The sequence below is a fragment of the Carassius gibelio genome, chromosome A7 (assembly GCF_023724105.1).
Source record: "Carassius gibelio isolate Cgi1373 ecotype wild population from Czech Republic chromosome A7, carGib1.2-hapl.c, whole genome shotgun sequence".
Classification (NCBI taxonomy): domain Eukaryota; kingdom Metazoa; phylum Chordata; class Actinopteri; order Cypriniformes; family Cyprinidae; genus Carassius; species Carassius gibelio.
The window spans coordinates 37183730-37211338 of NC_068377.1; the positions used below are offsets into that span (position 1 = coordinate 37183730).

Here is a 27609-nt window from a genome sequence, read left to right on the forward strand (position 1 = left end):
CTGGACTAGTCAAATTCACAAATAAATAATTGGGACATTCTTAAATGCTTAATGTGAAAGTACATGGCCTTATGCATTAAAACAATGTTTTAAAAAGACCAAACTCAGTAAACAAATTATTAATAAAGCATTCTATTCACAGACAAGCAGATATGAATGAGCCCAGAATATGAACGCAACTTGTTTAATTACGCATTAAGCATTTCCCTCCCATAACCTGCTTGTCTGTAAATAGAATGCATTTTTAATAATGCTTACTAAGTTTAGTCTTTTTAAAACACGTTTTAATGCATTAAGACTAAGACTAAAACTAAAAGGGTTGCCAAAAACAACACTGTTTTTAAACAACATAGTCCATCCTACACCAACTACACACACATTTCCTATCATGTATGTCTATGAAAGACGATCAAACCAATCAGTGTAGGTATGGGGTGGGGCGACATGTGCATCCAACGATCACTAATGGAACAAAACAGTTCAGGCATATATTTAAAGAAGAAATGGCGAGGATGGAAAAGATTAAGCAGCAGCCGAAATGCGGCTTATATCGCTCTCACCACGAGTTGGCACGCAAGTGACGTCAGGAACCATCGACGCACTGGTTCAATGGTTAATTCTGTTTTGCAACAAAATTATATACAAGTATGAAAAATAAATATACTTTACATGCCTGAACATGTTATGCATTAAGCAAGAAAAATAAAATACATATATGAAAAAATTAATTCTCAATTATCAGAAATATTGACACAAAAATTCCATCAATCCATCAAATCAATATTAACCGTTGGCGTCTAGTCATATTTGGGGGCATGGCGAGGGTGGAGTCAGTGTGGGGGAAAACACACCGAACATCATGTGTACTTGAATGACAAAAATGCACATATTGAACAACTTCCCATGATCATCCTCACAACTTATTGCTTGTAGTTATTTTGTCCTCTCCGGTTCTGTTTATTAGGAAGGATGTAGAACTTCAACTCAAAATTTGTTAGTTTATATTGGTGGTGCAGAAATGACACAAAATGACAGAAAATTTGTTTTTTTGTTCTGTCGCTGTCATTCTGTTGCACTGCGGAGCTTCTGTCACGAAAACAAATTCCTCGTATGTGTAAACATACCTTGCAATAAAGCTCATTCTGATTCTGATATTCGCCTCTCTCATGGATCGTGGCAAATGGCCTTTTACAAATTAAGTCACTGAGCATATTTAGTAAGGGGTCAACTAATGCTGCGTTTCCACCGCAGGAACTTTACCCAGGAACTAGAGACTTTGGGCTGGTACTCGGTGTGTTTCCACCGCAGGAACCAGGAACTAAATAAAGTTCTGGGTAAAAAAATGCCCCTCAGAAAGTCCCTGCTGGCAAGGTGTTCCGGAACTTTCGGGGGTGGGACTTGAATGCTAAACATGCTGATTGGTTGAGTTCACACAGCATTGGTTGAGTTCAACCACCATTTATTTGGATCAACATTTTCAAAATATTACTGTTGTTGTGTCATGAAATGTAAATTTTAAAGTATTTCAGATGAGAATGTAGTTGTTTTAAACTCAAATATGTGGTTTATTTATAAAGGCAGGGCCTATTTAAAAATGTGTTTCGCCAATCTCGGAGACGGTGAGCTCCACGTGATCCACACTTTATTAAGTACGCTGCGGTTTGCAGATTTACCGGACCTGCAACGTAGCGGACATCACACTCCCGAGTCGAATGCACAAAGTCTGAACTAACGAGGATGCACGTCCAAAATCAGCATACTTTGTATTGAGAAACACGTGTAGACCTACGTCACCAGTCTATTTGCCTAATCTTCCCGGTACTTTACACTGCGGTGGAAACGCAGAAAGCAACAGGTCTGGGGGAAAAAAGTTCCTAGGGAAAAAAAAACGCAGCATAATAAATCTCTAAATTCTTTATAGAATTCATTACTAACCCATCTGGGCCAGGTGCTTTCCCAGACTGCAAACTCTTTATGGCTTACTTTTAAGATATAGGAGCATTAAGGGAAGACGTCTGATCCTCTGATAAACTGGGCAGGTTGTGGGTGGAGAAGAAAAGCTCTGTGGTTTGTGTTGTATCCACTTGTAAATCTGACTTATATAAATTAAAAAAGAGAATCTAAAGCAGATCTATGTGCTGAAATTTCCTTCATCTTGCCAGGGGTTGGTTTTATAATATATAGTCTCTTGATTCTAAGATCTCTTTTTGTTTTGCTTGTCTGCACCTTTAACTTCATGTGTATGCTATAGTAAGGCGTCTAAATAAAGCATTGGCTGTTCAGTAAAGATGGATCTTCGGTTGAGGCTCCTCTGTAAAATATGAGATAAAATTATGATCAGCCAAAATAAATGATTTTTATTTTTAATGATTTTTCAGTATTTTGGTTCCCGAAGGGGTATTCAGCAAAAACTGCTGCATGGTCAGATATAGATCTATTACATATAATGCAAGACATTATATGCTGCAACATATTTTTAAGAGAAAATAATCTATCCTTGTTTAGCAGCTGTTTACAAAAAAAAGTATTCTGCTGTTCTGCAGAGTGACAGACCCTCCAAATATCTACATAGTCAAAGTCTTCACACAGAGCCTTAACAGTTTTAGCCTGAGTTGATAATAATGATTTACCTTTTGGGAATTTATATATAATGGGGCATAAACGACAAATAAAATATCCCTCAATAAACAGTGTCTTAACTCTCCACTCTGCTATTTTGGCAAATGCTGTAGTCAGAAAATCGCCTGGTTAATAAATGTTCAATTCAATAAATGTTCATTAAAGCAATTTCCTCCCCATATAATACTACCTTCACAATTAAATAGCGCCCTCTTGTGTCCTTGACAACTTTTACTAATTGGAATGGCATACCTCTCTTAAAGGGGGGGGTGAAATGCTCGTTTTCACTCAATATCCTGTTAATCTTGAGTACCTATAGAGTAGTACTGCATCCTTCATAACTCCAAAAAGTATTTAGTTTTATCATATTCATAAGAGAAAGATAGTCTGTACCGATTTTTCCTGGAAAAACACGAGCCCCTGGAGGCGTGACGTGTGGGCGGAGCTAAAGAATCACGAGCGCCAGTAAGCTTTTGCGTTGAGAGCGTTTGGAAGCTGTGACAGCTGTGAAAGCTGAAACTAAACGAGAGCAGCAGCAACGACTCGCTCCGAGCGGGGTTTGAACCCGGGTCTCTGGCATGGGAGGGGACGCACTAACAAGGAGGCAGAGATATTTTAAGCAGTTTTACTCACCGCCTGTGGTTCACACAATCGTGACCCTTTTTCATTGGGATTGCTTCATCCTTAAGAAATAAACGATTTGCAAATCCGGCGTCAAACTGGGCCTTGTTTGTAAAACAAGCATTTTAGAAATGCAGGGAACAAACACAAACACTTGCACAACTCTGTCGATGCTCTGTAAAAATAAACTCCATCCACTGGTCCCTTAATACTGTTTTTTCTTTGGTAATCTGTGCAGGGTTGTCTTGCCCTGGCAACCAAAAACACACTTCTTTTGTGACATTTCGCGACACTCTCGCTCTGATCAGTGAAGTCTGTTGTGCTCTCAGTGCTCTGCTATACAGGAGCGCGCGCTCTTCCGGCAGAAGTGCCTCAGGACCCATATCAATCAATCAATCAATCACCTTTATTTATATAGTGCTTTAAACAAAATACATTGCGCCAAAGCACTGAACAACATTCATTTGGAAAACAGTGTCTCAATAATGCAAAATGATAGTTAAAGGCAGTTCATCATTGAATTCAGTTATGTAATCTCTGTTCAGTTGAAATAGTGTCTGTTTTAATTTGCAATCAAGTCAATGATATCGCTGTAGATGAAGTGACCCCAACTAAGCAAGCCAGAGGCGACAGCGGCAAGGAACCGAAACTCCATCGGTGACAGAATGGAGAAAAAAACCTTGGGAGAAACCAGGCTCAGTTGGGGGGCCAGTTCTCCTCTGACCAGACGAAACCAATAGTTCAATTCCAGGCTGCAGCAAAGTCAGATTGTGCAGAAGAATCATCTGTTTCCTGTGGTCTTGTCCTGGTGCTCCTCTGAGACAAGGTCTTTACAGGGGATCTGTATCTGGGGCTCTAGTTGTCCTGGTCTCCGCTGTCTTTCAGGGCTGTAGAGGTCCTTTCTAGGTGCTGATCCACCATCTGGTCTGGATACATACTGGATCCGGGTGACTGCAGTGACCCTCTGATCTGGACACAGACTGGATCTGGTGGCCACGGTGACCTCGGAACAAGAGAGAAACAGACAAATATTAGCGTAGATGCCATTCTTCTAATGATGTAGAAAGTACGGTGTTATGTGAAGTGTTCCGGTTCCAGTTTACCTAATTAATGCAGCCTAAAAATCCTTTAACGGATTTGGATATTAAAAGCATATTAGTATGTTATGTGTATGCCAGGTTAAAGAGATGGGTCTTTAATCTAGATTTAAACTGCAAGAGTGTGTCTGCCTCCCGAACAATGTAAGGTAGGTTATTCCAGAGTTTAGGCGCCAAATAGGAAAAGGATCTGCCGCCCGCAGTTGATTTTGATATTCTAGGTATTATCAAATTGCCTGAGTTTTGAGAACGTAGCGGACGTAGAGGAGTATAATGTAAAAGGAGCTCATTCAAATACTGAGGTGCTAAACCATTCAGGGCTTTATAAGTAATAAGCAATATTTTAAAATCTATACGATGTTTGATAGGGAGTCAGTGCAGTGTGGACAGGACCGGGCTAATATGGTCATACTTCCTGGTTCTAGTAAGAACTCTTGCTGCTGCATTTTGGACTAGCTGTAGTTTGTTTACCAAGCGTGCAGAACAACCACCCAATAAAGCATTACAATAGTCTAACCTTGTAGTCATAAATGCATGGATTAACATTTCTGCATTTGACATTGAGAGCATAGGCCGTAATTTAGATATATTTTTGAGATGGAAAAATGCAGTTTTACAAATGCTAGAAACGTGGCTTTCTAAGGAAAGATTGCGATCAAGTAGCACACCTAGGTTCCTAACTGATGACGAAGAATTGACAGAGCAACCATCAAGTCTTAGACAGTGTTCTAGGTTATTACAAGTAGAGTTTTTAGGCCCTATGATTAACACCTCTGTTTTTTCTGAATTTAGCAGTAAGAAATTACTCGTCATCCAATTTTTTATATCGACTATGCATTCCATTAGTTTTTCAAATTGGTGTGTTTCACCGGGCTGCGAGGAAATATAGAGCTGCGTATCATCAGCATAACAGTGAAAGCTAACACCATGTTTCCTGATGATATCTCCCAAGGGTAACATATAAAGCGTGAAGAGTAGCGGCCCTAGAACTGAGCCTTGAGGTACTCCATACTGCACTTGTGATCGATATGATACATCTTCATTCACTGCTACGAACTGATGGCGGTCATATAAGTACGATTTAAACCATGCTAATGCACTTCCACTGATGCCAACAAAGTGTTCAAGTCTATGCAAAAGAATGTTGTGGTCAATTGTGTCAAACGCAGCACTAAGATCCAATAAAACTAATAGAGAGATACACCCACGATCAGATGATAAGAGCAGATCATTTGTAACTCTAAGGAGAGCAGTTTCAGTACTATGATACGGTCTAAATCCTGACTGGAAATCCTCACATATACCATTTTTCTCTAAGAAGGAATATAATTGTGAGGATACCACCTTTTCTAGTATCTTGGACAGAAAAGGGAGATTCGAGATTGGTCTATAATTAACTAGTTCTCTGGGGTCAAGTTGTGGCTTTTTTATGAGAGGCTTAATAACAGCCAGTTTGAAGGTTTTGGGGACATATCCTAATGACAATGAGGAATTAATAATAGTCAGAAGAGGACCTATGACTTCTGGAAGCACCTCTTTTAAGAGCTTAGATGGTATAGGGTCTAACATACATGTTGTAAGTTTAGATGATTTAACAAGTTTATACAATTCTTCCTCTCCTATAGTAGAGAATGAGTGGAACTGTTCCTCAGGGGGTCTATAGTGCACTGTCTGATGCGAAACTGTAGCTGACGGCTGAATGGTTGCAATTTTATCTCTAATAGTATCGATTTTAGAAGTAAAGTAGTTCATAAAGTCATTACTGCTGTGGTGTTGGGAAATGTCAACACTTGTTGAGGCTTTATTTTTCGTTAATTTAGCCACTGTATTGAATAAATACCTGGGGTTATGTTTGTTTTCTTCTAAAAGAGAAGAAAAGTAATCAGATCTAGCAGTTTTTAATGCTTTTCTGTAGGATATGCTACTTTCCCGCCAAGCAATACGAAATACCTCTAGTTTTGTTTTCCTCCAGCTGCGCTCCATTTTTCGGGCTGCTCTCTTTAGGGTGCGAGTATGCTCATTATACCATGGTGTCAAACTGTTTTCCTTAACCTTTCTTAAGCGTAAAGGAGCAACTGTATTTAAAGTGCTAGAAAAGAGAGAGTCCATAGTTTCTGTTACATCATCAAGTTGTTTTGAGGTTTTGGATATGCTAAGGAATTCGGATACATCAGGAAGATAACTTAAAAAGCAGTCTTTTGTGGTAGAAGTGATGGTTCTTCGATACTTGTAACAAGAAGTAGAATTTACAATTTTGGCCATATGAAGTTTACACAGAACTAAATAATGATCTGAGATATCATCACTTGGCTGAATAATTTCAACACTATCAACATCAATTCCATGTGACAGTATTAAATCTAGAGTATGATTTCGACAATGAGTAGGTCCTGAAACGTGTTGTCTAACACCAATAGAGTTCAGAATGTCTATAAATGCTGATCCCAATGCATCTTTTTCATTATCGACATGGATATTAAAATCACCAACTATTAAGACTTTATCTGCATCCAGAACTAACTCGGATGTAAAATCACCAAACTCTTTAATAAAGTCTGTATGGTGCCCTGGTGGCCTGTATACAGTAGCCAGTACAAACATAACAGGGGATTTATCATTAACATTGGTTTCTCTGGATAATGTTATATGAAGCACCATTACTTCAAACGAGTTATACTTGAAGCCTGCCCTCTGAGAAATCCTGAAAACGTTATTATAAATTGAAGCAACTCCTCCCCCTTTGCCTTTTAGACGCGGCTCGTGTTTATAACAATAATCTTGGGGGGTGGACTCATTTAAAATAATGTAATCATCAGGTTTTAGCCAGGTTTCTGTCAAGCAGAGCACATCTATATTATGATCAGTTATCATATTATTTACAAAAAGTGTTTTCGTAGAAATGGATCTGATATTCAATAAGCCAATCTTTATCATTTGTTTATCCATATTGCATTAGTTTTTTATTTGTTGAACCTCAATTAAATTGTTAACCTTAACTTGGTTTGGAAGTTTTTTGTATTTTCTAGTTCGTGGAACAGACACAGTCTCTATAGTGTGATATCTAGGTGAAAGAGTCTCTATGTGCTGAGAATTAACTGACCTCTGTGACGGGAGGCAGCTAGCAGACGGGCGGTTTAGCCAGTCTGTCTGCTTCCTGACCTGGGCCCCAGTTAGTCAAGTATAAACACTAAGACTATTTGCCATATTTCTAGACAGAAGAGTGGCGCCACCCCAGGAGGGATGAAGACCATCTCTTTTAAACAGGTCAGGTCTGCCCCAAAAGCTCGTCCAATTGTCTATATAACCTATGTTATTCTGTGGGCACCACTTAGACATCCAGCCATTGAGTGATGACAATCTGCTATGCATCTCGTCACCACGGTAAGCAGGGAGGGGACCAGAGCATATTACAGTGTCTGACATCGTGCTTGCAAGTTCACACACCTCTTTAAAGTTATTTTTAGTGATCTCCGACTGGCGAAGTCGAACATCATTAGCGCCGGCATGAATAACAATCTTACTGTATTTACGTTTAGCATTAGCCAGCACTTTTAAATTTGCCAAGATGTCAGGCGCTCTGGCTCCCGGTAAACATTTGACTATGGTGGCTGGTGTCTCTATATTCACGTTCCGTACAATAGAATCGCCAATAACTAGAGCACTTTCATCAGGTTTCTCAGTAGGTGTATCACTGAGTGGGGAGAACCTGTTTAATGTTTTGATCGGAACAGAAGAGCGGTGTTTTGACCCACGACTACGCTGCCTCACCGTCACCCAGTTGCCCTGCTGCAGGGGCTCTGCTGGAACCGGACAATGTACAGGAATCCCTGAGCTAGACGCATCCAAAGCCATATCTAGAGCCCTAACATTCTTACTGTCCTCAATTAAAGTTTGGATGCATGTCTCTAATTCTGAAATCTTCTCTGTCAGCCTAACTGTTTCCCTGCATTTATCACATGTGAATCCCTCATCAGCGACAGAGATAGATAAACTGTACATGTGGCAAGAGGTGCAAATAACAATTGTAGGAGAAGCCATTACTCACCGTGCTTGATGAAATATTCTTACTGCGGTTGTTTGATGAACTTGTGGAAAACTGCAGCGTGAGAGAGGAGAGGAGAAAAGAAAACGCTAATGACAAGCTAATGACAAGCTAACGAGTGCTAACGCTTTGCAGGTGTGCTGCAGTCACGGAAGAGTGAACGATCAAAGTTAATCTGATAAGATTGATCGGTAATATCAGAAATATGGTGTGAATTAAGTTATATTTTACAATTAAAAAAACAAACAAACAGACAGTGATAGTAAGAAAGATTATAGAGAAAAAATATAAAATAAAAACAGCTACATGGAGCTATGATTAGCTACAGAAGGCCAACAGGAAGTAGAGAAAACACTGTCCAACAGCGACCATATAAGGAAATTCCGCTCCATCTAACGTCACACAGAGCCATACTCGAAAAAAACTTTCCGAAACTTGTGTCAAACCGAAAGGAGTATTTTTGGAACAGAAATACTCCTTCAAACGTACAACTTAATTTTTGAAACTTTGTCCATGTTTAGCATGGGAATCCAACTCTTTAACAGTGTAAAAAACTCAGTATGCATAAAATAGCATTTCACCCCCCCCCCCCCCCTTTAACTTAAATAACTAAGCCTCTGCTCCTCAAAGTGAAAGATGAGAAAAGGACCCTTGCCAAACCCCCTCTCTGATAGCTTAGCATGTTCCTGCTCACAGTGGCAGTTTCTTCATTAGGGCGATCGGGCGATGCACCACCAAAGGAAAGGGAGGGATTTTTTTTATTTTACATTCAACCACAGTGTTATGCTAGCTTTCACCATTCTAGACTGTGCTGCCTCCAAATAGTCCAATCAGCTTTCCTCATTAATCGAGCAAACATTTGCCCCCCATTTGATAGGATAGCATCTTGCAGTTGATGGAGATTTGTGGGATGCACATCCAGGGCACGAAGCTCCCGTTGCACCACATCCCAAAGATGCTCTATTGGTTGAGATCTGGTGACTGTGGGGGGCATTTTAGTACAGTGAACTCATTGTCATGTTCAAGAAACCAATTTGAATTTGATCTTTTAAAATATTTATTTGAATGTTATTATTTTTTTTTTTCAGATTTAATTATTAGCTTTTATTTTGGGAAACTCTTATTTATAAGACAGAAACTGCGCAGTTATCAATGATTTTAAAACTTGTTTTATAAAATTGAATAAGTTAAATTCATGCGCAGTTCAGTTATTAATAAGAGTGACAAGTTTATATTATAATTGAAGTGAATCTATAACTCTGGACACACATCCACATTGAGATTGAAGCTGTTAGTGAACAGAAACACACTGGACAGATAAATAAAAAGTGTGAAAAAGTGTGAAAACCCCTACTCAGAATTCGTGCTCTGCATTTAACCCATTCAAAGTGCACACACACACAGCAGTGAACACACACACCGTGAACACACACACGGAGCAGTGGGCATCATTTATGCTGAAGCACCTGGGGAGCAGTTGGGGGTTCAGTGTCTTGATGTGTATGGACGGATATACAAACACATCCAGGCTGAAAAGAAAAACAGAAAAGTGTGTTGTATAACATCGCCTTTAACTCCTGATGGCTGACCCCAGACAGTCACAGTTATTTTCTTCAAATACTTAATATAGCTTACTTTTTAGGCAGACAAACTGACAAAGCTTAAATCAGTTCAGGTCTCATCTGTGCGCACGCGCTATCAGCACCAGGGTGAAGACGGAATAAATGACTGCACCCCCTCCACCACCCCCCGGAACTCTTTTGTTGTAAGATACCAGTGATTTAATGGTGATTTGCTTTTTTATTTCAGACTGTTGGCAATACAGAACATCACAATACAGAAGTGAATGTACTTCATCTCATTATATTGTGTCCTGACCCTGATAAACCACCCTTTATACTGTCCCTATAACTTTATAATCTCAAAAATACAAATAAAAATCTGAGACTGTGTAATGCTGAACAACCAAATGTTTTATTATCATAAATTATTATTTACACTAACAAATACTCTGCCACAAGGAAACAAATCTAAATAAATAAATATACGTTAGACTATTTATACTTACAAAAAACACTGTTGCAAGAGGTAGACTTTGAGAACTTTTGAAGCATATAATAAAACAAAAAACAAAGCAAAAAACATCTGTATTCTACTATTTGGCACTCAAAATTATAACTACATTATGGCTAGTTTCCACATTTTACTGCATTTTCTTGATTCCTTCCTTTTATCTAAACTTACCAAACAGATGCCTACGTTTGTCATTTACAGATACAAACTGTTGGCCTACATCATTAAGGTCCACTTTGTCAAGGGACTCTTGATGTACATGACACAGTTACATTATTAAGGCAATTACACACGTAGCAGTATGAATTCAATGCATCATGTTTATATTTCAGAGCAATTTCAATATTAAGGGGACATGGTTTTTACAACTTTTAACATGCATAATTTCCTTTAATCATGCTTAAATAATTAATAGTTCATAAAGACCTCACCTGAAGCCCTAAAGGTCCAGCTACTTCTTCCTTTATGACATCTTCACAAGATATCTGAGTTTCCTATATGTAATTAAATGAACTAATGAATAAAATACACACGTATCATAGTATGCATTCAACAAATCATGTTTATATTTCAGAGCCATTTTTAAATATGAAGGGGACATGGTTTTGTGGATTAATGTGTTGACATTTATGTTAATCTAATGTTAGTTTGTCTGTATGACACTAGCAGTAAGCTAGATCAACATTAGAATAAAATACAGATCATATTCTAACATTTTATCATTGTTTCACTATGTATCATTGATTAGTGACTGGTCAGTAACTACTGCTAGTTTATTTGTGTGGCTAGCTAGGTATTTTGCCTACTTACGCTCTGACTCTGCTTTATGAGAAAGCTTCTTATGCCCCCTTTCTTTTTCTTGGGTGGCTCTTTCTACAAAGTACAAAAACGGGCAAAAAAAACCCCGGAATATTAAAATGTTTTTACTTTGGCCTTTGTATGTGGCAGAGAGACAGCCCTGGTAACTTACCGTCGGCGTCATCAACATGCGCGCACGCACACACACACACACACAAACACACACATACAAACCAGCCGCTCGCTGCTAGTGCAAGCACAAAAGTAGTCCTGGCCTGCACGTGTAGCCTGTCAGATACCCCGCCGCCAATCAAATTTCCTACCTAGTTGGTAGTACCTAACATCCCCCCGAAACCTACGCCCATATCCATCTCTAAATAACACAGAATGATACTATAGTGTTATATATTGTTAATCTACTGCTTCAGTTAGCATGTTCATCTCCAGTTTTTGTATTACTTTGTGAACTTCTAAATCTATTAGTGGCATAGGGAACAAACAAGGGGGCAATATCATGATCTTTCATCTCCAAGCTGTTTCCTTACTACCCAACAAAAGCTTGTTATTTCTTTGTATTTATTTGTATTATTCCCAACAATCTTTCAGAAGTAGTTTAACTGGATGGTTTTCCAGATGTCCCTTTACACCAGTACCTCAATCTCAACTGAAACCTAAGCCGTTCTAGAGACAATTCTTGTAATTAAGCTCTAAATGAAGCTCTAAATGAAGATCTAAATGCACCGCAGCAAATCCACAAAGCTTGTTTTATTACTTCTATCTTTTGAAGGAAGGTTTTGTTCACAGAACTGTAAACTTCACTACCATAATCTATATTTGACCTAATCACAGCACAGTCAATTATTTTCAATGACTGACAGCTTCCCCCCCCCCCCCCCCAGCTCCTGACAAACATCTTAAGACTTTTGTTCCTTTTGTGCATTTTTCTATACATTTCTGAATATGAATTCTAAAATTTAATTTAGAGTCCATTCACATAACCCAAAATCTTACTAAATAAACTTGTTCCAGCTGATAATAATACATTTTCACTGCTGGAGCTGAGAGGAGAGCGATCACATGAGCTCTATCATCTTCTTTCCTATTGGCTGTCGCTCCTGGCTGTTGAAGGATTCTCAACTTTGTCCCATCGCTGGACTCGCCCCATCCGGTCACCAACGGTCGCTGTCGCTCATGTCTCCAGAAATCACCAGCTCCTCATTGAAGTGAAGGGGAACATGTCTCTGTCGTTGCGTGTCTCTTGTAATGTGAACGAGCTTAATGAAGTGTGAGCGCTGAGCTACGGCTGATAGAGTTCTCAGTGTATTATACATTTTGAACTCATTACAAATGCTAAAAACATTTAAATAAAAATGTTTTATTACATTATTTTTAACAGCATAGTTTTTGATTATTTATAACATTTTATTAAATGATTTCAGCCTCTATGCTCTGCATATACTGAATATCCCCGTTCTGCACCACTGTATTCAGATGCAGCACGTGTTCAGGGGTTTGGTGGAAAAAGTAATCAATACTGAACATTTTATAAAGACTATCCTGACCTTGACCGTTGGTCTCTGTGCACGAGTAAAAGTGTTCATGAGTCTCTGTCAGCACAGCATTTCACTCCGACTCGACATGGAAAACACACAAGCTATGAAAGAAAAGAAAAATACACTATATAGTGTCATACTGTAGGGGAATTTACAGTTAAAACCCAATGACCAGATATTTGGCAATGAAGACCAGGAGTCAGAGATGAGTTAAATTAACAATAATAATTTTACTTGAAGAAAATAGTTTGTAATTTCATCAGCAGAAGTCAGCTTCAACACTCTCGACGGAGTTCGTAGGCCGCCCCCGTACAACTCAAAATCAACCACAGTTATACCCTGACAGATGATACTAATTGCGTCAATACATAAGTCAACAAAAGTCTGAAATATAAACTCTATATAAACTCTCCAAAGACGTATATCTGATACTCTGGACACTGGCAGTTGATCGTTTGTCCTGGGACTGTCTGAGCTTCTCCCTGTACAGACAGATACTAACACACATACACAGAGAACTTATCTAAAATTCAAGGCTTTCTAGCACTGGCGAGTGTCTTATCATTACGGTTGGATACACACATAATATGTGGACATTAATCTTGAGGAAAAGAAATACAGGGTAGAACAGGATTCTTTAATATCTCATAAGTGCACATAAGGTTACACATTTCACTCTTGCCATAACTTGATTAATAGTCAAACAAGAAATCATGTAATAATATGATTAATATCAGTATGAAGGATATGGCAACTCGGCTCTCCTCATTCAATACAAATACAGAGTAATTATTTCCTATGAAATGCTGTCTCAGACTCTTCATGTTTTTATGTCTTTCTTCACAGCTTTACCCAGATCTACTCTGACTGTGACTCCAGACAATACAGTATTCACTGGAGAGAGAGTGAGACTGACGTGTGTGATTGAGTCTGATCACAGAGACTGGAGATATGAGTGGAATAAAGGCAGTGTAAAGTTACAGTCGTCTGATCTTTACACTGTAAAGAGAAACACTCTCACTATTGAAGGATCTGAATCATCTGATGAGGGTCAGTACACGTGTAGAGGACACATAGAAGGAAGATCAGTCTCATCACAATCAAGCTCTGTTTCTCTCTCAGTGAAGGGTGAGTTTAATATCATTGTCCTCCTAAATAAAAACCTATTTGACAATATTGAAAGTTTATGATACTCTTAAATTATGTTAATGTTGTACGCTAAGAAATTGTGTAATATGTGAATTAAAGAACATAAATGTTGACTGAATATACAAATCAGTGTTTCATTTAGTTGTTACCAATAATAGGAAACATTTTTAATAATCAACACCAACTACAAGCAAACCAGATATTTAATTTAGTGCAGTATTTTCCTCATAATGATTGTGAGTTCATAACAGTGATCATGATACTGTGATGCTGTTTCTCTCAATATTTGCTCATAAGTGTATTAATAGATGGAGATCAGAAGCTGTAGTGAAGGTGAGATCAGATCAGATCAGTGTGTGTTCAGAGGAGAGACAGTCTCTCTCTTTACTTTTACTGTAGTCTCTGTCTCTATGATTACACACAGAGCTGGACATTCATGTTTCTGCTCAGAGACTCTGTGACTAAATTTAAATTAAATTAAATTAAATTAAATGTAATTTAAATTAAAATGTAAATCAAATTTTATATTTAATTAAAACATAAAAAAAAATCAACCTTATTTAATGTATGCATCATATTTCATATTACATAAACTTAATTATTAATAAAATGTAAGAATTAGAGAAGACACTATATGACTGTTTCCAATCAAATTAAATCAATATCAACTAAACTGATGTTTCCACTGCAGAAAGAAACAGTGGCAGTATATCATCTGTAGATCAATGAAAGTGAAAGTTTAGACAGATTTAATTTGACCTGAAATATGATTATGGCACATCAAATATGATGAATCCAGAAGATCACACATTGTTTATTAATTTTAATTAATTTAAATAAAGTTCATTTAATTCAGTAATTAAAACTATTTAAATGTATGTAGTGAGTGAAATCATATGTGCCTAATATAATTCAGTATTTTTAAGCAGAATCATGAATATCTCTGTTCTGTGTCTCTATTGCTCTCTGTATGAGGATCTTATTCAAGTCCATTCCTGATCTAACTCTACATTCAGATGTCTGTCTGAGCGTGTGACTGTTAGATCAGATCTCCATCCAGTCACTTTATCAGATCCGGAGACATCCATCTTGTCCTGTCTGATCCCAAAACCAGTTCACAAAACCACATTCAGTCGTGAAGCTAGAACTGTATTAAAGAAAATCAACATGTGATGTTAAAAACCTTGACATGGACACATTCTCTTACTTGAAACAAACAATCATGTTAAACAACAACTGAAAGAACTTCAAGAACAAGAAAAATAAGTCAAATACTAAATAATAAAACATAATAAATGATTATTTGATTAAATGGAACAATGACATGATTAATGATTATGATTACACATTAATAATAACAAATAAAATAATAACAGATATATAACGGATGCTCTCCTGAAGAAACACACAGAGGATGTTATGAACCTTATTTTTCTGTGAATGTGTGAGACGTCTGGTTCATTAGACACTGTAGAGAAATAAGAAGAAGAATAACAAAGTGCAGGAGACAGTAAAACTGTGTGCACTACAAAGCAGTGTGTTCATGATTCAGATCATGTGTTAAAATAATATGGAAGGGCACAGGTTTACAATATCAAGCAACAAAACAATAAAATAGTGATTGACACCAGAAACCAGAAACATTAAATTCATAAATGGCTCTTACAAGAAAAATAATGTGGATTGAGATTCCTGAGATCCTTCAAGACTTAACCAGAACCTCCTCAAAAAACTGAAATGAGGAAACTAATGACAATACACAAATAAAACAGAAACAATGTTATGAGATGTGACTTAAAATAATGAATTGTAATAATAAAACAATTACAAAATGTTTTCCCTGAAAGAGATGTTTGAGTCACTTCATATTTCTGTCTTTCTTCACAGATTTACCAACATCTACTCTGACTGTGACTCCAGACAGATCTGTATTCACTGGAGAGAGAGTGAGACTGAAGTGTGAGATTGAGTCTAACAGTGTCTGGAGACAGAGAAATGGCCTGACATATGACTGGAGATATGACCAGAGATATTACTGGACACCTGACTGGAGATATGAGTGGTATAAAGGCAGTGTAAAGTTACAGTCGTCTGATCGTTACACTGTAAACACAGACACTCTCACTATCAGAGCAGTAACTACATCTGATGAGGGTCAGTACACGTGTAGAGGACAGAGAAATGGAAGACCAAACTCATCACAATCAAGCTCTGCTGTTTCTCTCTCAGTGAAGGGTGAGTTTAATATCATTGTCCTCATAAACTCTCTCTAATATGATCACATGTCCAACTGAGAGACTATGGTTTTGATCAAAATGGAAAACTCTTACTGTTTACCAAATTTAGCTCAGTATAAACTCTATTATTTTATATGATTATTTTTCATGTGAAACAAATTATTTACAACAATAGTGACTCAAACTGTCACATGACCTCATTATATTGCACGTTTACACTCTTAAACAGTACGGTCGCAAGGTCTGTGCCAAGTGTGTGACCGCACAGGGCTTCGATCCCAGCCTGCATTTTATGTTATGTCTCATTTTATAACTGTTTTTCCACCAATTTTGTCCTTTGAAAGACTAAAATATTCATAGTTGATAGACAGTATAGCACTCTGTGTTTAAGAATGAGCAAAGCTGTTTGAGGTTAGTATGACAACGAGTTTTAAAAGTTAAACTTTTAGGCTGGTTTTGAGATTTTTTACGCCCCTCGGGCCGGGCTTGGGGCCAGGGCCACTGCTGCTCAAATTAGTGCCCTAAGCAGAACTGTATTGTTGTGCCCCCTCCCCAAATTATTATGGAAGTAAAAAAAACTATAGGGGTCAAAATAGACCTTTAATAAAATATAAAAGTAAATAACTAAATTGTAATTACACTTTATTATTTACAAATTAAAATTGTAGCTAGATAGTCATATATGGCTATGATTTACAAATACAGTTGTATGATTGATTTTTGTAGTCTCAAGCATTCATAACTGACACAGAAGAAAATTTTACTTCAATTAAACCAAGGAATAATCATTGTAAGGGTTGTGATGTCCACATGTTTTTGTTGAAGAAATTATAGAGGCATTTCTATAGCAAAAAGGTGACCAAAAATGAAATATTAAGTGGATTTTTTAATTAAATGTTTGGTCAATATTAAACATGAATTTAAACGTCATGCAAGTGTTACAACAGCAATCATCAGACCTTTTTGGAGCCCTTTACAGGCATTTGTAATAATATTCTATGTAATGTAGGCTACATAAATTATTCATTTTGTATGCATGCAAATTTTGTATTATGCATGCATACAGTGTGGTTGTGCTTCAGGTGATCCTTGGAAGTGTCCCAGCTCCAGGTCACTTCTGACCCGTCCCCTCCACTCTCTCCCACTTGTGCGCTTTCTGTACTGTCCTGTTTAAAATAATAAAAGATAAATCTTCAAAAAATATAAACTGAATGCAAAATAAATAACACAATTAATAACAAGTAAGGTTAGAAACAAATTGCACAAGACTATTCATTAAACACTTATTTAATGTATTCAGATGAAAGTTTACAATAACAAATTATACACAAGCAGTGTTTTCAGAGCCCCCCAAATACACCGTTAGAACACTATACAGTGTATTTAGTAAAACAAGTAAAAATAAAAATAAAGTACATTTTCAAAACATACAACAAAAAGTCAATGAATCTCTACCAGAAGTGACATGCAGTGTAGAAGATGAACAATTCCTTACCAGTGTTTCAAGAAAAAGCTTGATCCTTGATGACTCTACAAGAAGAAACGGTTTACAGATAAGTTCTTAAAAAGCAAGATTTCATTTTATACCATTTCTTTAAACCACTGGTTCTCAAATGTTTTATACCAAGAAACACTTGTAAAAAACATGTATTTGTCTCTCTAAGTTCCACCATAATGACCAACATTAAATGTCTGTGTTGTAGAAGGCCAAACTATTCAGCTACAGCTCTACAGTTAAAAAAATTAAGCAGTTTTATTCCTTATAAGAATATTTATTTTTGTCAGCCACTTTAACATTTGCAGAGTTTGAACATTAACACTGTACTGTGCTTACATACAGGTAAATGAAAAACTTAGTTTAATTTAAAATGTGTTATAATAAAAGTTACATAACTGTGCTGTAGTTACATGTAAAAAACAAAGAAACCTTATTCAAAGATTAAATTAAAATGTATTAATATTAATTTATATTCAATTAAGTGATTTCTAGAACCAGAACATCTGAGCATATCACCCCAGTCCTCAGGTCCTTACACTGGCTCCCAGTTACATTTAGGATTGATTTTAAAGTACTTTTACTCGTATTTAAGTCACTAAATGACCTAGGACCAAAACCAAAGTTTTAAAATTGCTTGTTTTTATTTGTTTTAATATTTCTTAATGATTATTTTACTTTTTTATGTTAAGCACTTTGAATTACCATTGTGTACGAAACGTGCTACAGTATATAAATAAACTTGCCTTGCCGTCCAGCAGCACAACATCATATGAGCATCTAACTTGAGCATCTGTGATAAAGCAATACAAAAATACACACACAGGTATTTATCTTCTGCAGGTTACATGTCCTTTAAGTTACCCATTTGTAAACTCTGGTAACTATATACGATTCATTGCCCAGTTTCCTGGATGAAAGCCAGATTAACCAATCATGATCAAATCAATAAAGTAAAACAACCAATAAGAATTGTTTCAGTGTGATAAAGCAGCGAAATGCATTTAGTTTTATTGTTGTTGATGATATTTAACATATACCTTTAGATTTTAGAAAAGGTATCATGATTAAAATATTGTAAAAAGCTATTGAAATAATAATAATAATCTTAAATAATTTAATACAAATTATTTAAAAGTTTGTTAACCTTTTTCAACCATTTAGCATTAAACATTTTCAAAATCACATTTGTAGCTCAGCACAGTTTATATTTCTACTCTGCAGTTTTGTCATCTGCCACTTCAAATGCTTTGAGCTCTTTAAAGTTGGATTTAGATTTGCTGTCAGAGTTTTTATCACTGAAAATCAATCAATGATATACCGTAATTCCTCCCTGAATGCTTTTGACGTAAAATATTTACATGAAATATGCCAGAATTTTTTTTTTATTAATATTTCGGTAGCACTTTATTTTACAGTCCTGTTCCTTATGAACATACTATGTACTTATTATAGTAATTACAATAACTATGTCATAACTAGGTACTTACCCTAATCCTACCCCTACCCCATGTAGTTACCTTGTATTACCGTAACTTTCTTAGATAATACACTTTAAGTCGGGGGCGTAGGAGCGATTTTGAACCTGGGGGGGACAGTAAATATATATATACTGGCTTTATATCAGCAATTCACTCTGCTCTCTATGATTTCGGCATCGGCCATCAAAATGCCAATATCAGTGGACCACTACATTAAACCCAATGCAGTAAAGGTGGAAATATAGAAAACGGAATCAGCTGTTAAATGTAGAATATCACAGAATCTGACAAAATTGGAATTTTCAAAGGACCCTATGTAGCTTTTCATTATAAAGCTTCAGCGATAAACTATTTTTACATTTAAATATATATACCGCATTCTTCTGACAATAAGTCGCACCTAAATATAAGTCGCATCAGTCCAAAAATACGTCATGACAAGAAAAAAAACATAAGTAGCACTGGACAATAAGTCACATTTATTTAGAACCAAAAGAAAACATTACCTTCTCAAGCCGCGAGAGGGCACTCTATGTTTTCAGTGTAGACTGAAACTCTTGATTCATTTCTCTTGGTTCATGTCAAATTAATTTTGATAAATAAGTCGCACCTGACTATAAGTAGCAGGACCAGCCAAACTATGAAAAAAAGTGTGACTTATAGTCCGGAAAATACGGTAATCATAACAACAACTAGTTAAATTAGTTGGACACAGTTCCTATGTATTCTTTTATCCTACAGAAATTAGCATTCGGTCATATTCCCATTACCTGTTTCTTACTTGGACCTAACTCTCCCTGTTCTGTGGTCTTCATCTCCTGTCTAGGAAAGTAACATGTTTGAGGACACAGAACTGGTTTCAGTGCAAACTCTGATGACATGCCGTTGGCCTAATTTTACTGATCTAAAGTACTTTTACTATGTGAATTTTAGAATATACTGTATGTAGCTATCCATACAACTTAAGGCTGGTTCACACGGCAGGATAATTAGGCCGATTTTAGCCCCGATTCACCCCTTCCGACAATCTTAGGATGCTCCGATTATCCGAAAATAATCTGATCAAATATTCCTGCCGTGTGTGGTGTGTTAAGACTGCTCTCCTCTGCTCGGAAGAATGTCGGGACCGCTCCGATCTCAAATCGGGGATATTCAACATGTTGGTTTTATTTGGCCCGATTTCTTCTCGTGTGTGTGGTGTCCCCCGAGGACAAACAGTCATGCAGCCTGTGGACTGTGGCGAGTAGCCAATCAGAAAGCGAGGTGACGATGCGGTGAGGAAGTACCGGGAAACAAAATCAAAACAGCCGGCGTATATAATATAACAAATACAAATAAAGTCGATGGGCATAACTACATCCACAACTGCAGTCCAACAGAGTACATGGAAACGAATATATGAACGTTTATTTCAACGGTAATTAATCTGTGTAGTACGTAACAACATTTCTATGAGATAAAACAACAACTTCCATATCATGATGTAGCAATAGTCCATGCTCGCGTTGTTTCCACCTCTTTGTCCATCGCCTTTTCTTGTTTTTCTTATGTTTTTTTCCGTTAAAAACAAAGCACAAACTATGGCCACTGCATCCTCTTCGTCCGCCATGATTGTTTACTCTGAAGTCACGTTTGATCACGAGGGATTTTGCAAGATTTCCCGCCTGACCTGGGAATGCTCGGGAGTCAAATCGGTTCGTGTGTGATGTGTTGATATTGCCGTGTGGCTGCACACCACACACTGAACGACCAAAACTGTTAGACTCGTGATTTTTTATCGCCGTGTGTGGGGTCTCTCAGGTTTGGAAAATCGGCCGACAATTTTAAAATCGTCCCGTGTGAACCAGGCCTTACAAGCTCGTTCTCCTCTGTCCTCTTCCTCTTAAAGTATTGTAGGATACTCATCTCTGTGTGAAAATTTGACTAATGTTACTTCTACATAGTTTATGGACACGTATCAATGGCACATTGGATTCACATTAGCTAATTAGCTATCATTTGCCTGTTTTACACAAAATAAAATTAAAAAAATGCTTCTAAGTAGGCTAAATTTGACAGTTTAAAAAAAATACAATAAAACTAATGATCAAACTGAAAACCAGCAATCTGCCATTTCATCGGCTGAATAAGCCTACTCCTACCTCAAATACAAAGTGTGTCTGTGAATAATATTGTTGTTTAATGTTAGTTGAAACGTTAAAATCAACCGTCCAAATCTGTTTGGCAGATCCAGCTGATGTATTCCAGCACAAAAACTGTTCAAAAACCGCCAAAATGTACACAAAACCACCAAAAATATGTTATCACTGATCAGTATTTACTTCAGTATTTTTACTTCCACGTTTTTCTTTCCTACTATGTTACGGTTGGTTACATTTACATACAAGAAAAAACACTGGCTGCCGAAGCATAAATAAAATAAACCGTTTTTATGTGCATTACCGCGACTGGAGTGTTGCCCTCCTTGTAAATAAATGACGCCATCAAAACCTTACGGCGAATATATCCAAACAATATCCTCCAAACACTCGTTTATAAGGCGGCCTCCTGTATCTTTGCTAGTCGATTTTATTTCATCCAGTGACATGATGGGTTTTAACTTAATTCAGGAGATTTTGGGTAACTGCACAACTGACAGACTTTGAGCGCACAGCCAACGGTGCATGTGTGTGTGTGTGTGTGTGTGTGTGTGTGTGTGTAACCATAGCGACAAAACGACCAACTTTCGGAACCTGCACATAAGCCTATAATTTCGTTTTTAAAAATGTAAAATTGCATTTAAAAGTTTCAGAATGGATTAATTCGGAGACTCTGAAATCGGCAGGGATAGGCAGGCAATGCAAAACAAAATCTGACATTGGGAAATAGTGAGGGGGACAAAACTTAGATTTTTAAATGTGGGGGGGGCGTGTCCCCCTCACGTATAATGGCTCCTACGCCCCTGCTGTAAGTACACTATAAGTACATGTTAGTACACGTACTGTAAAATAAAGTGTTACCGAAATATGAATTTCGGTTCATATGAATTTTCCGAAAAAAAAAATTATTTTTTGGGTGAACTGTCCCTTTAAGTCAGACAGTCCACTGTGAACAACTGAAATGCCTCTCTGCTTTCATCATTAGTTACTGAACAGACACATTGATAACTTTCCTGTTCAGCCCTACATCTATGGGATGAAATTATACTCAAAATGATAAATAGATGCACAAAATATCAATTTACTACATAAATTTTATACATGTATATTGTGAACAACAAACAAATGCCTTTTAATTTGATTCGGGATTAAATGACTGTGTAGCAATTTTTACATATACAGACATGTTTGCGAATAAAAATGTTCTGTTCTGCATTAATATATCATAAATTGGTCATGCAAAAATGAATCCATACATATGTGGATCGGGTGACAGGCGTGCATTAAATGATGTCTAGTTCGAGTCAATCTTGTTCGGTTCATTTGGATTTTGAGACTTTATTTTCGCAGTTTACAGCATTTCACCCCCCCCACACACACAACTACTAACGAACAAAGCCCAGTGCAATTCATTAACGTGCACACGATTTGAAAAATTTGCAAATGTGCGTCACTACACTGAAACAAATGCTTTTCAACAGGTGTCTGCAGAGTTAAGAATTACATTAATGAACATTTTGTTAAAATAGAGACATATTTGTGAATACAAATGTTATAGTTTGTATTAAAAATCATCATAATTTGAGCATGTAGTGATTAAAATGTGCATTTGTGGATCAGGCGACGCGTGTGCATTCATCCACGTCTCTTCTGGGTCGATTGTATTTGATTCATTTGAATTTGGACACTTTCGTTCTGCCCTTTAAGTTTTTTTCCCAATCCACACACACACAGCTCGAGATCCACGCGCAGCTGAGCCAAAGAAAAACAGCGACCACTAGATGGCACTACAGCCCCACTCACGTGCGCATTCAATTGTGTACAGATTGATGATTTTTTTCCCCTGTAATTCAACGGCACAAAGTCAATTTATTGCTTCCTTGTATTATTATTATTATTGATAATAATAATAACAGGGCAATTTTAGTCACTCATTTAAGCCATCAGTGATCGCACATTTATAGTTAATTAAATTATTAAATTAACTTAAACTAAACTATACTAAACAAGTGTTTTATAGGCTATAGCCTATTCTACGTTGAAGCGGATTGCATAAATAGAACATTTTATATAGGCTACTTATTACTAAACTATTTTCTGAGTCAGTGTCGGCTGCAAAGATGAAGTTGATTGAATGACTTTATTCTCGATATTTATTTATTTTTATTCTCAATATTTCATTTCTAAATTTTTCTGGATATTTAATGAGTTTAATCTTGCATTATAGGCTTTATTCTGGAAAAGGTTTTTATTATTATTATTATTATTATTATTATTATTATTATTATTTGGCCCTATAATCTTATTCCTTACTCTCTCATTTGGCACGAATCCAAATGTTGAATTTGAATGCTACAGACTATTATTTATTAGGCCTATGTAAAGCAGGCTTTGTACTTGACCCTTTTTCCAAAAAAAAAAAAAAAGTCATGGTCTTCTTCACATGAAAAAATTATCCTCGTCATGTGCTTGACCTGAGCTCAGGCTGAACGGCACGGATTGTACTGCAGACTGTTTTAATTAATCAATGTTAATTAAATCTAGATTCTATATGTTTGGTTTAATGGTGTAAGCCTATATATAAAATAATAATAATAATAATAATAATAATAATAATAATAATAATAATAATAATAATAATAATAGCCAACAAGGAAGGAATAACTGACAACGTGCTCCTGAATTACAAAAATCTTATTCAAGTCCATTCCTGATCTAACACTACATTCAGATCTGCATCCAGTCACTTTATCAGATCCTGAGACAGAGCTGTTTCAAACAACATCAGTCTGTGACGTTAAACATCTTGAAATATAGACGTTCTCTTTCTGACGGGGGGAAATATGTTCTGAAACCAAACAATCATAACAACAATAGAAAGCATTGCACAAGCAGGTGAAATAATACAAACGAATAATGGATTAAACTGAAGAACTAAATGATAATGATTTTAATTATACATGAAAAGAAAAGAAAATAATAGCACAGACGTATAGTCGCTCTCATGAAGCAGCACAGAGACTGTTATTGAGAATCCTGAGACGCTTCATGATGGATCCACAGCCTCCTCAAATAAACTGAGATCACAAAACTTATCACACACATACATAAAACACAAGCATTATGAAATTACATTAATGTATAAACTATATTGTTTTATAACACATTTACAAAGTAATTCTTCCTCTGAACTGGCTGCTTATATTTTTGTCTTTCTTCACAGCTTTACCCAGATCTACTCTGACTGTGACTCCAGACAAAACAGTATTCACTGGAGAGAGAGTGATTCTGACGTGTGTGATTGAGTCTGATCACAGAGACTGGAAATATGAGTGGAATAAATACAGTGTAAAGTTACAGTCGTCTGAGCGTTACACTGTAGACAGAAACACTCTCACTATTGAAGGATCTGAATCATCTGATGCGGGTTGGTACTATTGTGAAGGAGAGAGAAAAGGAAGACCAAACTCATCACAATCAAGCTCTGTTTCTCTCTCAGTGAAGGGTGAGTTTAATATCATTGTCCTCATAAACTCTCGCTTCTACATGAGAATTATGATGTATCTGTATTTCAGATACATGTATTTAACATACATTTTTGAAATACAAAATACTATTATATTGTGTAATACTAAAAATCAAATGTAATTTGTATATAAATACATTTAAGATTAGTATTTTTGTATTTTCAAAATGCATAAACTACTTTGTGCCAGTCAGCCTCTTTATCAGGGTGTGATTTGGTGCATCAGATAGTTCAGACACGACGTTCATCACATGAGAACATACAATACATACACATACAACTCAGGGTTGAGTGAGAGACTATCCTGGAGTAATATAAGGTGAGGATGTCATGGTCAATTGTGCATGTTAAAGTTAAAATAGTTTATCATTCACATTTGCCTTCAGTTAAAGTTAGGGTAGATGATTTTTGAAAGGCTAGCAATAGCAGGCTAGCTTTGAAAGAAGATCCCCATCCTCCCTTCACAGTCTCTCTGGCAGCAGGCAGCTTTTTAAGATCGAGTGTAACTTTATTTCAACACAGAAGTAAGCCGTGCAAACCTGGTGCTTAATGAATGTCACCTTTACAAAATGAATTGATTGTTTTTCACCTGTCTATGCAAATATGTTTATAGAGAAAACAGTAATTAGTTTAATCACTGTCTGTCAGCATCAGTTTAGTTTAGTGATTGAGTGCATTTATGAAGACACTGATGAATGATACAGCACAAAAAAACAAAACAAAAAAAAAAATAATTATAATCCTTGGAGCATATAAAGTTAAATGCTATATAAACAATTTCTAATTTTAATATATACATTTATATAAACGTTCTAATTTGAATAAACTTTATATACAACAAGAACTAAAAGGGGGGAAAAAAGAAATAGTGTTTTGCAATTCTTACATGTCAGGGGAAGGGAAGATGTGTAAAATGAAAACAAAAGCGGTTTTACACATCTAAGTATATATATATATATATATATATATATATATATATATATATATAATTCTTTTTTGCATTCAGAAAAGGTCCAGGGCCCTTTACGGATAACTTCACTGTATGGCCAGTTTCACATGTACTTTGTGTATTTTGAAAATACAAAATACTGTATTTGTATTTAAATAAATTTTTCCACATGATATTTTTGTATTTTTCATGTATTTATGCCCTTCTCTGAAAACGACATATTCACTGTAAGTCTGATGATCTAATGTTAAAACACATTGTTCATAGAAGAGATCATCACTCTCTCTACATCTCTCCTCCTTAACATCAGTGTCACATGAACTCAGATGATCAGATCAGAGCTCTGCTTCTTCTTTCTTCACAGATTTACCCAGATCTACTCTGACTGTGACTCCAGACAGTCCTGTCTTCACTGGAGAGACGGTCAATCTGAAGTGTGTGATTGAGTCTGACAGAGACTGGAGATATGAGTGGAATAAAGACAGTGTAAAGTTACAGTCGTCTGATCGTTACACTGTAAACACAGACACTCTCACTATCAGAGCAGTAACTACATCTGATGAGGGTCAGTACACGTGTAGAGGACAGAGAGATGAAAGACCAAACTCATCACAATCAAGCTCTGTTTCTCTCTCTGTGACGGGTGAGTTTAATATCATTGTCCTCATAAACACACTCTAAATGTAACAGATCTGGGGTGTGTTCACTGAACTAAGTTAGCAACTTTGTTGGTTGTGATGCAATTTCCCATTGCCAACCAACTAAGTTCTTAACAGGTTAGCAACTATGGTTTTGGGAAACGTACCCCTGATCGAGAGATGCTCAGATGTTACATTCACACTGCTGATAAATACACTTGTCTTTTCTTTTGAGAGTTTAATTCTGTTTTATACTCTGTTTAATATTTATTTAATGCTGTTTAATATTGTAACTTACTAATGGGTTGTTTACACGTGTTCAGAACAGTTTGAGCAAAACACAAAGAAACTAACTGCAGGAATCTCAACATGTATTTTAAGTTTGAAGTAATCTTAAAAACACAAAACTCATGGCTCTATAATCCTGATAAAAAAAGAGAGACATGATAAAGGTGAAGATAAAGGCTTCTGTCTGATAGACCGGAGTCTGTATTCATGAGAACTCTTAGATAAGTGAATGTTTTCCCTTACAATTAAAGAGAAGATCCCAGTAAAGATAAAAGTCATTCACAAAGCATCTTAACCCTTAAAAGTGTTAGAAGTAGGGAAGAGGACTTTCAAGAAGCTGAAGAGTTACTTATGAAGACGAGAAAATGGCTGAAAGAAGGAAAGGGTAAAGAAATGTTGCAGAAAATAAGACACTACAACATCTATCTATCTATCTATCTATCTATCTATCTATCTATCTATCTATCTATCTATCTATCTATCTATCTATCTCTCTGTGTGTTTGTGTGTGTGTGTGTGTAAGGTTTTTGCCACAGCAACTAAAATCTTTATACAGTTCCCTCCATACGTATTGAAACAGAAAAGACAGGATCACTTTCTCTGCTGTGGAGTCAAGACATTTGCAAATATGATTAAAAGATGAATATGCGACAAAACTACAGAATGTCACATTTTATTATTAGGTCTTTCGACACATACATGTTTTACCAAATAAAAATGACAGCACTTTTAGAGTTCATCCCACTGTTTGATTTAGTTCAGAGCAGTGAGTCTGCAGCCCATAGACATCACCAGACTCTCGGTCTTATGCTTTGAAACGGTGGTGAGTGATTTTACAGACATGTTGTTTAGGGTTCATTTTCACAGCTTTTATGATTTGTCTGTCATCAACTACTGTTGTTTAT

At 36.5% G+C, this 27609-nt stretch overlaps 1 protein-coding gene across 1 annotated transcript in view; it reads left to right on the forward strand.

The window, feature by feature from the left end:
• LOC128017541 (basement membrane-specific heparan sulfate proteoglycan core protein) overlaps positions 1-27609 on the forward strand; it is a 1082135-nt gene that overhangs the window by 45037 nt on the left and 1009489 nt on the right. Inside the window, exon 7 of the mRNA XM_052602945.1 lies at positions 13650-13931. Coding sequence (XP_052458905.1) covers positions 13650-13931 — 282 coding nt within the window. The remainder of the gene's footprint in view (positions 1-13649; positions 13932-27609) is intronic.